The sequence below is a fragment of the Leptonotus elevatus genome, chromosome 1, assembly GCF_054856555.1.
Source record: "Leptonotus elevatus isolate MCC_2025b chromosome 1, RoL_Lele_1.0, whole genome shotgun sequence".
Taxonomy (NCBI): Eukaryota; Metazoa; Chordata; class Actinopteri; order Syngnathiformes; family Syngnathidae; genus Leptonotus; species Leptonotus elevatus.
This window is the reverse complement of record NC_141239.1, coordinates 35,789,532-35,801,262: the sequence shown is the minus strand read 5'-3', so window position 1 is coordinate 35,801,262 and position 11,731 is coordinate 35,789,532. Positions and strand designations below refer to the sequence as shown.

Genomic DNA, 11,731 nt, shown 5'->3' with positions numbered 1-11,731 from the left:
TAAAGACAAGAAGAATATATTTAATTAATATCTCAACGTATTAAACAAAGTCAGAATATTTTGTCTCTTTGTGTCATTTCCTGTGAAAACAACCAGTTGATCAAAGTATCCTAAAAACAGTATGCTCCTTTTGCAGTTAAAACAAAACAACAGTCGAATGAGAAAATTTGCCACGGTATGAATAATTTGGGGCTCAACAGCTACAAAACAAAAACAAAAAACACTGGATTCTTCTACATTCAGCATCTATAATAGATGTTGGAAGAAGCGTTTCATTTCCATTAAGTGCACAATGGCCATGTTCAAGTACCATGTGAACTATCATTCAGCAATAAACAACATGTTTACACACTTTAATTTGTATGGACTGATTGATCATACAGTAAGTGAGGCAGAGAAAGTTTGGTGAATATGTTTAGTAAATATATTGAGTAGTAACAAGGCCATGAATGCAATGCTATGTGAGTGCCGCAGCGGAGGACTGTGTACAGTACTTGGTAGTTGGAAGTCCGTTCATCCACCCATTTTCCAAGCTGCTTATCCTGTTCGGGATCATGGGTAAACTTGAGCCCAGCTGACTTTGGGCAACCCCATCAGTGTCTGGTTGAAGTCTCATCTTCGTCTTGTCGGCGGTAACAGTCTGTCCTCCTCCTTTCTCTCTACCCTCTTTATCTTGTAATCCCACTTTGGGATTTGGAGCCCATTATAGTTTTTGTTCCGCCTGAGCTTTTCTGGTTTAAAAGTGGGAGCTGGGGCCTTGCAGAGCCTGACTTTCGGTATCACAATGCCCGGTCGCACGCTGCTCCTCCTCAGCAAATGAAGCGGTAGGAGACTCGCTCGTCTTATGGCCATTGTGGATGCAGCGGCCATGTCGTCCAGCAGCTGAGGCTGGAGGCTGGCCCGCCGATCCCTGACCTTGGGGATGAGGAGCACCCGTGAGTTCTGGAAAAATCTCTTGTAGTGGTTCAGCCTGTCGGGGCCGAGGTGTTTTAGCTCAGCCAACCGTTGCCTCCTGAGAATTTCCTGCACGGCGTAGCGTCGTTTGCCAACGCACGGCGGGCTTCCTGGGCACACGGTCCGGCAGGCTGAAGCAATAAATGGACTGCAGAGACCAGTAGTGATCCGGACCATGTGCTCTAGAACACCGTCATCCACAGGGTTCACCTTGTTGTTAATGTAAAATCTGTAAGGGCAACAGGACAGAAGGTCGATGGTACGCTTCCAGCAGGACTTTGGCTCTTCAGCCTTGGCAACCAGATCCTACAGAAGACAAAGAAAAAGAAAAACTCTTGTTTCAAGGAAGAACTTTATTGTCCTATTGGGAGATTCAAAAAAATGTAGGTCATGCTACTAAGGTCATGCTAGCATGACATGGTTTTGCTTGCTGCTGATTAAAATAGTTAAATGTGACCTTATTCTGCCAAAGGACCATTTTCAGTTCTTCCATCTCAGGGGCATTCCATTTTTGCACTTGCTGTCGACTGAAAATTACATCACAGTGCCCAAGGGCTCACCTTGCGTCATATGACCAAATCCTGAAAACAGGTGAGCCGTGATTGGTCGTTGTTACTTGCGCCCTTGGACACTGTGATGCCATTTTCCAAAATGTCCGCCCCCTGAAATGAATAAAAGCAGGTGGATTTTTCTGCTTAATTCATATTCCACAAACAAAATATTAATCAAAATACTGTGTTTAGATTAGTGGGGGCACATTTTGCTTCTTGTTACAAGTTGGACAATGCAACATGGTGGGGCATAGCTAGCATTCCAGCGCCCAGAGTTTTAATATCCTTTCATCTGACAAAAGAGCAGCTCAGACTCCATTTAAGGAGCAACGTAGCGCTTCCGTATTCCGCGTTGATGTGCAATGTGCAGTTCAGAGTCAAGCTCTTCAAAGTTCACTTGCTGTAATTACTCAAAGCTACCGAACAAAGAATTATCCGGTACCGCAGCATAACTCTCAGACTAGACTTAAAAAGACTTTCAAGTTTTATGTCTTATTGTACGAGATTGAAATTACTGTAGGTTTGCTAACATTGGTTGATAGCTTAATTGTGTGCTTATGTTTGGGTGACCACTGATCAGACATCCCGATTTGGTTGGGACAGTCCCGTTTTTTGAGCTTTGGGTCCCGGCTTCCCGACGGATTTTGCAAACCTCATTGTTTTGTCCCGCTAATACACAGGTCTCATATTTTGTCACGTGTATGCCAATCACAAAGTTGTCATAGCGATTCATACGATTAAATCCATAAAAGGCGAAGTCAACCCCCAAAATTTTATTTTTGGCAATAATATGCCCTATATGCAGCCCCACTGGTCTAAATTAGGTATTCTGATTAATATTGTGTTATGCTACATTCAGACCGAACCGAAAATATCGCGACGCTACGCTGGTCTCGCACGTGTTTGTTCTCAATGGAGTTTGTTTTCGCTCAGCGCCGCAACGGAGGAAGAGGAGGGATTTCCGCTTCAATAGGTAGTGCAATTGATTTAGTGTAGCATTGTTAACTTGCTTCACACTTTGACAATTAAACAAACAAACTCACCAGATAAGCCGACCTCTATGCTTCTTCCTCCAAGCAATCTTCTTTTTGGCCCGGTCCTGGTACACGTAGCTCGCCGTGTCGTACAGCTCCGGGTGTCTGCAAACCGCGATGATCAAGCTATCCTCCATTGCTATGCTACACGTTCTGCACACAACCACTTCCTGTGTTTTGCCTGCTGTGTGACGTATTTGGTGACGTGGACTCGACACCGATTGGCTGTCGCTGACACGATGGCGCCAAAAGTTCAATTCAGCCAACGCCTGCGAAATGGGCGAAGTAGCGAAATGCTCACCGGAAACGTCCCAAACGCGCCGCCCGGAGCACCATCCCCCCCCACAATGCAGTCGCGCCGCCGGAAACGCCTCCCCGACTGTTGGTCTGAATGTAGTATTAGTGGAATATGAGTTAAGCAGAAAAATCCACACGTTTTCATCCATCTCAGGGGGCGGCCATATTGCCCCTTGCTGTCAACTAAAGATGACATCAATGTTGCTCAGGTCTCAGGTAACAACCAATCACAGCATAGCTTCAGAAAACAGGTGATCTGTTATTGGCCTGAGCCATGAGTAACAGTGATGTCATCTTTAGTTAACAGCAGAGTGGCAAAATGGCCGCCCCCTGTGATGAATAAAAACGGCTGGATTTTGCTTCATAATTCCCATTCCACAAATGTAATTTTTGTCAGAATGTTATGTTTACACTAGTGAGGTCACATATAACATATTATTGTCAAGAATTTTTAAGGTTAACTTCCTCTTTAAAAGGTAATCTAACTGTTTAAATTCCTTCCTATTTACTTTTAAATTGATGTTTGTGTTCTCATTTACAGCCCCATCAAATCAGTAGCAGGTCGGACTTATGTAGCAGTCGTTGACCAAAACTAGGAGTACTTCCTGCTTTTATATCTAAGAATCATGGGAAGGCTGAGCTTTTTAGCGGTATATTTCCAATGTTACAATGCTTGACCTGCCCCAGGTAAACGGCACGGCTAGCTTCCAATAGCTGTCGGGGCAGAGCAAAAAAGTTTGGATAATGGTGAGTGCGTTGAGTAGCGCTGTTGAACAGTCAACCAAGACAGCATTTAATTTAGCATTAGCCATTGATGCGCATGTCGGCCATCTTGCTCAATGCGTGAATGTTGGTAGCGCCTCACGTATGGCCATGTAACAACTAAACAACAATTCTCACCTCCAGCAAGGGCCACTCCAGGTTGAAGGAGTCACAGAACTGCTCGGCACACGGCTTCATCATCACTTGATACATCAGGTAAGCCGTCTCATAGCGACCAGTGAAGAGAGCCCACTCCCGTGGCGTCATCCGGCGGCCATTATCCCTGGCTTGCATGTCACCTCCTGGAAATAGTAACATCAACTTGTACACTAACGCTACCTGCATTGATTCTGCATGCATCTTCAAAAGAGGCATGTTGTTTTTACATCGCAGTAGTACTTGTGGTTTACCAGCCAGCATGAGCGCTCGACAAGTGTCGGCCCGACCCTGCATTGCAGCCTTCATTAAAGCTGTGAAACCGTGACAGTTCCTCCTCTCAAGGTCCAGCCCGGGGAAGTAGTTCAGCAGGTAGTGAGAGATGAACACGTGTCCTGCACACAACAGAAACGTAGTATTTGCTGCTTGCTATGTCAGAGGGACAAAATATTGAAATGGCGACGATCAAAAGTATTGCCTTGTGACAATGACAGAGATGCTGCTGATGCCGCTTTCACTTCAGAGCACAATCAAAAGCGAAAAAGTGGAAGTCAACCTTAAACATTTCTTGGCAATAATATGTTATATGTGACCTCACTAATCTAAACATGAAATTCTGATTACTATTACATTTGTGCAATATGAGTTTATTGAGTTATGAAGCAAATTCCAGCCGTTTTTATCCATCTCAGGGGGCGGCCATTTTGCCCCTTGCTGTCGACTGAAGATGACATCAATGTTTCTCAGGGCTCAAGCTACAACCAATCACAGCTCACCTGTTTTCTGAAGCTGAGCTGTGATTGGTTGTTACCTGAGACCTGAGCAACTGTGATGTCATCTTCAGTCAACATCAAGTGGCAAAATGGCCTCTGCTTAACTCATATTCTACTAGCACAACATTAACCAGAATACCATATTTAGACTAGTGAGGCTGGATAGAAGATATTAATTTCCCCCCAAAAATTCCGGGTTGACTTATCCTTTAAATAGAGCATTTAGTTCTAAACCTATGTGGACACCTTTCATCATCTGTGATGAGCTTTAAAGAAACGTTTCTTTTTATTCCCAGCTCACCTGTGGTGTTGTTTTCCTTCGTCATGAATGGGGATCAATAACTGTTTTAATGAAGCAGAAAATGAGTATGTCGCAGACCCAAGTGAGTCATTCATCATTGTTAGCAGATGAGAGGCCAAGGCAGCATTCCTGTTACGCAGACTGCATCTTTATGGAATCTCTTGCTTTGGCAAATGTGACTATTGAAAATGCAAGCACCATACAGCATATCACGTCTCATTCTTAAAGACAAGCACGTTTGAAAAGCCTCAGACTCAATCCCCTGCAGTAAAGTGCTCTTCTTTAAATAATGCATGAGTAAAGGGAGGGAAATAGTCATGTCAGAGATGAATGCACATAAAAATTCCTTCATTCATCATGTAATTTTTAAATTCTTTAAAATTAGTATGAGCAGCATGTTTCTCCAATGATAAGTAACTTATTCTAAAGGTATGATTGATGATCGGCACAAAAGACATCTTGGACTATCAAACAGTAATAATCTACGCCTGTTAGTGCACTAATGGCTTTTTTAAAGATATACTGTCTATCTACAGTTTGGACATTAACAGGACACTTAATTTCCAATTACCTATGTAATTACCTTAATTACCAACAGGATTTCTTGATTTGTCTTAATTTCCCTGCCCTCATTAAGTAAGATTGGAAAGAACAATGGCTGCAGTGCATTCATCCCCTTAAAAATACTCCCCCCCCCCAAAAAGGGCGAGAGGAGGCTGGTTGGCCGTGACGGGACTGAGCGAGAGGAGGCTGGTTGGCCGGGCCGGGACGGGACTGGGCGAGAGGAGGCTGGTTGGCCGTGACGGGACGGGACTGAGCGAGAGGAGGCTGGTTGGCCGGGCCGGGACGGGACTGGGCGAGAGGAGGCTGGTTGGCCGTGACGGGACGGGACTGTGCAAGAAGAGGCTGGTTGGCCGGGCCGGGACGGGACGGGACTGGGCGAGAGGAGGCTGGTTGGCCGTGACGGGACGGGACTGAGCGAGAGGAGGCTGGTTGGCCGGGCCGGGACGGGACTGTGCAAGAAGAGGCTGGTTGGCCGGGCCGGGACGGGACTGGGCGAGAGGAGGCTGGTTGGCCGTGACGGGACGGGACTGAGCGAGAGGAGGCTGGTTGGCCGGGCCGGGACGGGACTGGGCGAGAGGAGGCTGGTTGGCCGTGACGGGACGGGACTGTGCAAGAAGAGGCTGGTTGGCCGTGACGGGACGGGACTGGGCGAGAGGAGGCTGGTTGGCCGTGACGGGACGGGACTGAGCGAGAGGAGGCTGGTTGGCCGTGACGGGACGGGACTGAGCGAGAGGAGGCTGGTTGGCCGGGCCGGGACGGGACTGTGCAAGAAGAGGCTGGTTGGCCGGGCCGGGACGGGACTGGGCGAGAGGAGGCTGGTTGGCCGTGACGGGACGGGACTGAGCGAGAGGAGGCTGGTTGGCCGGGCCGGGACGGGACTGGGCGAGAGGAGGCTGGTTGGCCGTGACGGGACGGGACTGTGCAAGAAGAGGCTGGTTGGCCGTGACGGGACGGGACTGGGCGAGAGGAGGCTGGTTGGCCGTGACGGGACGGGACTGAGCGAGAGGAGGCTGGTTGGCTGGGCCGGGACGGGACTGAGCGAGAGGAGGCTGGTTGGCTGGGCCGGGACGGGACTGGGCGAGAGGAGGCTGGTTGGCCGTGACGGGACGGGACTGAGCGAGAGGAGGCTGGTTGGCTGGGCCGGGACGGGACTGGGCGAGAGGAGGCTGGTTGGCCGTGACAGGACGGGACTGGGCGAGAGGAGGCTGGTTGGCCGTAACGGGACTGAGCGAGAGGAGGCTGGTTGCCGTGACAGGACTGGCTTGACTTGGCAGAACTTGGGAAGCTTGGCTGGACGTGGAGAACTTAACTGTGACCAGGACGACTAGACTGTGAAGACGTAGACAACTAGACTGAAACAAAGACGACTTAACTGTGACGAGGCTTAGATTGACGCAACGGGACTTCAACAACCACACGGGACTTCAACAACCACACGGGACTTCAACAACCACACGGGACTTCAACAACCACACGGGACTTCAACAACCACACGGGACTTCAACAACCACACGGGACTTCAACAACCACACGGGACTTCAACAACCACACGGGACTTCAACAACCACACGGGACTTCGACACCTGAAGTAGACAATGATCCCACACCGACTGGACAATCACAACAGACTAAATACACCAACACTAATGAGACACACCTGGGGAACACAATAGGAAAACGGCACCGATTGGTCAAACACACTAGGAAGGGAACAGGCACACAGGTGGACGTAATCAGACATAACGAGACTCAGAAACACAAGACAAACACCAATCACAGAAAGACACAACAAACACATCAAAATAAACAAAACTCTAACCCATACAAAACCGAAACGTGACAATTAGCCTGTTAACAAAGGTTTTAAAAAATTGTTTTTAAATGTGGTGCATGTTGGTGTTATTGATGACATTGATGATTATCTTAACCGTGATCATGAAGTGTTGTGTTTACCTGCTTGTGCTGCTGTAATAAGGGCAGTGTTCCCCTCATTATCCTGCCAGTTGACATCAATGTAAGGACACTGCGCAAGAGCGATGACCACGTCCACATAGCCATAGTAACACGCTACAATCAGTACAGACTAAAACACAAAGATGAGTTTGGTTAACATTAGACATAGAATCGGTAATGAAGAGCTGACTCATTTCAAAACAAAATGTTTGTCGAGGTCTGAATGGTCACTTTACTGTTCCAGGTACAGAGCAATGAAATGTTCCTGATCAAGTCGCTCTCAAATAAATACTGTAAATTGCACAATGTTGATATAGAATGTGGTCTTTGACATGACACTTTATTAGCAGACACTTGCGCGGGGGGGGGGATGCAATTATGATAAAGGATTAGGCAGACATTAGGAAAGATCAGCAACTGTTGAACATTCTTGTGAAAAGCTTTTTAAAGATATTGAAACATTTAAAAGGGAAGTCAACTCACACATTTTCTTTTTGACAATAATATGTTCTATGCAGCCTCACTAGGCAAAAAATGGCATTTCCGTTAATATTGCTTTAGTGGAATATGAGCAGCAAAATCTAGCCATTTTTATCCATCTTAAAGGGTGGCCATTTTGCCACTTGTTGTCGACTGGAGATGTTGCTTAGGTAACAACCAATCACAGCGCAGCTTCAGAAAACAGGTGAGCTGTGATTGGTCGTTGCCTGAGCAACAGTGATGTCATCCTCAGTCAACAGCAAGTGGCAAAATGGCCGCCCCTTGAGATGGATGAAAACGGCTGGATTTTGCTTCATAACTCATATTCCACGAATGAATATTAATCAGAACGTCATGTTTAGACTATAGTGGTCACATATAACATCTTATTGTCAAGAAATGCTTAAGGTTGATAAAAAGCACCTTATAGTAGAATATACAAGATCTGCCGATATACAGTAGTTATGACATTTTGAGGTTATACATGGTGCTAAATAAATTAGCTTGCTCAGCGGCAAAAGAATGTCATCACCCAGCACAACAATGCATGCTCAGTGAACACCGTACATTTTTGTTTGTTGTTTGTTTGTTTTAAGCTATTCTATTATTCTTGGCCTAAAAGTGTTTACATACAAATATTGACAATAAAGAACTTATACTGTAAATACAATTGGGCCAAAGATACTCAGGTTGGGCCCACTTTCTAATGCTATGATGACAAGGTCAGACAGGTTTTGTTTTGTTTTAAATCATTGATCTTTGCTCATTTGTAAGACTACACTTAGCTACAAGTAGACCAAAGGATCAACTCCATGGCAGTGAATATTAAAATGACATACATGATTAAAAATGTGTCATGTGATGTACAACAAATAAAATAAAGTTTTTGTTGTTTTTGTTTCTCTTACTCGTCATATAGCAGGATGTCTTTATAGTACTAAAAAATGGGTTTGCATACAGCATGAAAGTTTGGCTGGATTTGGTGGAGGTCTAAAAAGCAAGTGTGTCCGTCTCAGCAAATCTCACAAGACTTCAGTTTTAGTGACATTAATACAAAAGAAAGGGAAGTTCCAATATCAATAAGTAGTTTTAAAGAGGAAGTCAACAACAATAAAAAAGTCTTTACAATATTTTCTATGCAGCTTCACAAGTCTAAATACGCTATTCTGATTAATCGTGTTTGTGGAATATGAGCTAACAGCAAAATCCACCTGTTTTTATTCATCTGAGGGGGCAGCCATTTTGTCACTTGCTGTCAATTGAAAACAACATCACAGTTGCTCAGGGCTCCGGAAACGACCAATTACGGCTCACCTGTTTCCTGAAGCTGAACCTTGACCTGACACCTGAGCAACTGTGACGTCATTTTCAGTCGACAGGAAGTGGCAAAATGGCTGCCCCGAGATGGACAATTTATTATTATTTTTTTTTAATTAGATTTTGTTGCTTAACTCATATTCCACAGCCGCAATATTAATAAGAAAGCCTTGTTTAGAGTAGTGGGGGCACATACTTGCAGAACATATTGTCGTAAAAAAAAATTGGGGGGTTGACTTCCTATTTAAGATGACAAGAGAAGAGAGGAAGATTAAAGTTTGCATTATGCCTTTGTTAACCAATGACCATGAAAGATGACTGCTTTTTAACCAAACCATAAAGTTTCATTAAGTGGTAAACTTTTAGTTCTACAGAAGTTTTGTATATTTAAAGTAACGAACTACATTTGCTGATGCAATAATTTTCTTTCAAGCCATCAATTCTGAATGACATAATATTGTGCATAGTCGTTGTTTTCTTATTAATCCCGAATGTGTGAGCGATCTCTCAGCAATATCGGTGTGTTATCCTGTTCGCAGGGATCAGGTCGGTGACTTAGCAAGCCTGTTAACAGCTGAGCCCAATGCCAAGCTGCTTCTCAATGTGTCACTTCGCAGTGTACACTCCCCATCTGCTACTTGGGGGATTAACCTAATGCTCTGACCCCCGTGTCAATTGGATGCCATCATATTTCTGTATTGCAATGTCACCACACACAAACGAAAATCTCTACAGAACTTTTTGTTTAGGGTGCTCTTACTCTTCTGTTCCGGTCTGTCTCCTGCACTTCCTCCTCAGTCAGTCCTTGCCTGATCATGATCTTGACGATGATGGTGTTGTTATTGCAGCAGGCCTTAAAGAAGGATATTGGCTCTGGGCTCTCGCGACACGGCAAGCATAGACCGTTAGCGCCCACGGAAGAGTCAAGCGGGTAGAAAGAATCGTCAGACACAATGCTCCTTGTGTCCGAGTTATCCGAAAGAGCCTCAAAGTCCAATTCCTCAAACTCCTGGTAGATATCGTCCTCATCCTCCCAGTAATTCCGAGTGTAATCAGCTTCGGCCTCGTCATGTTCTCCCGGTTCCTCACCATCTTCGCAGTCCTTGTCGACCTCGGTGAAGGACATGACAGGTGTGTCCATAGAAATTCTGCCTGGTCCCATTCGTCTGGCAACTCCATTCTCCTGAAGTTTTCCAGCTTCACTTTCTTTCTCCGTTATTAAAACCATTTAATCCTACCCTTCCCCCACCGACTTGTTTGAATTACAGTGGAATACCAGTACATCTCTCCAATGACCTAGAGGCGATTCAAAAATATTCTCTTGAATACATTTTGGTGACCAGAAGTCATGATCAAGCCAATGCTCTTGCTAGTCTGTGTCTTTTAATATCCTCAAATTGAAATGGTCGTTCAGTCGCTCCAGAGAGTTAAAAAATCCCAAAAGTCTCCCATGAATTCCTAAAGGTTGCTGTCCGTGTCCACCTTGGAAAACACCAACCCGCACTGTTCTGTCACAGCATCAGATAGCATCCATGTATAAAATTATTTTCCAGCAGTCAGAAAACGTGACGCTGTCTGTTTGTAAATGGCGAACACTATCATCTTGGAAAGATATATTCAAAGTGGACGCCAACAGCTCTCCTTATGGAGAAACGCTGGACTTATTTTGAGAACAGTCAGCAGTGGGGAAGAGATTTCCTCCCCAACTGGTGCACAATAATCCCTTTAGTTGCTCCCTCACCCGCTTTAGCCCTTCACCCAGTCAGTTGGGGCTCTGCATGAAAAGTCGGATCGGATTCAGCCATCTAAGATGAGTATTGGCCAATTATTATTTCAATACCGTACATAATTTTCCACCCTAGAGTAACAGTACAGCCCCTCCCCCATCCTGAAATTCTTGTATGAAAGCAGCTGCACTGAACACTGTGGCTGTAAATTGGATTTTTCACCCATGTGACTTTACTTGAATGTTGGGAACAGTAGCACAAACACTTTATCAAAACAAACAAACAAACACACACGTATTGCATCCCAGATTAGATTCAGGGGACAGTTTTAAAACAGATAAATGACAGCATTATTCTCTGCAGAGATTAGGGTGTGATGTTGGAGGAAATTATGACTTTTATAAATACCTTCTTTAAAGTGAATATTCTCGTAATCTGTTCTTGGCTTCACTGAGTGACTGTGAAGAGGGGCAAGGGTAATTGGATTTGGCATAAATAGCACATCCTGGTTCCTGGAATAGGTTTGCTGCAGACAAGACACCAGTCATTTTATAAAATGGCCTTCAGTTTTATTTTATTGAGAGTGCTAGTTCCGTGACTCGTCTTTTTGAATTGTTGTTAACACAAATAAATATCCATCATTTTTCTATGCTTGCTTGTTCTCATTACCTTAAATTTGGTTAAGGTGGAGCATATCCCAGGTATTTGGGGCCAGAGGCAGGACTTGACTAGTTGACAGTCAATTACAGGGACAAAAGACAAAAAAGCATTCAAACAATGGGGGTGGGGCACACAAGAACAAATGGGAAGCCGGCTTTTCACTCGGGAGGGCCAGACTTGATATTCATATCCAGAATCTCTC

General features: G+C 45.0%; 1 protein-coding gene across 3 annotated transcripts; it reads right to left on the bottom strand.

Moving 5' to 3' along the window:
• ankrd33bb (ankyrin repeat domain 33Bb) lies at window positions 1-10,830 on the bottom strand. 3 transcript variants are annotated; one of them, XM_086095248.1, is made up of 7 exons: window positions 9,903-10,830; window positions 7,346-7,475; window positions 4,009-4,149; window positions 3,737-3,900; window positions 2,549-2,808; window positions 1,515-1,616; window positions 1,006-1,260 (listed from the first exon to the last, which is right to left on the bottom strand). In XM_086095248.1, the coding sequence occupies exons 1-7, from the start codon at window positions 10,368-10,370 to the stop codon at window positions 1,161-1,163; spliced, it is 1,365 nt and encodes a 454-aa protein (XP_085951374.1). In that variant the 5' UTR covers window positions 10,371-10,830; the 3' UTR covers window positions 1,006-1,160. The 3 variants fall into 3 exon arrangements, with proteins under 3 accessions (XP_085951367.1, XP_085951374.1, XP_085951383.1); XM_086095257.1 differs by lacking the exon at window positions 1,515-1,616 and having other exon boundaries at window positions 9,903-10,829; XM_086095241.1 differs by lacking the exons at window positions 1,515-1,616; window positions 2,549-2,808 and having other exon boundaries at window positions 1-1,260; window positions 9,903-10,828.
• Between the last annotated feature and the right edge of the window lie 901 nt (window positions 10,831-11,731).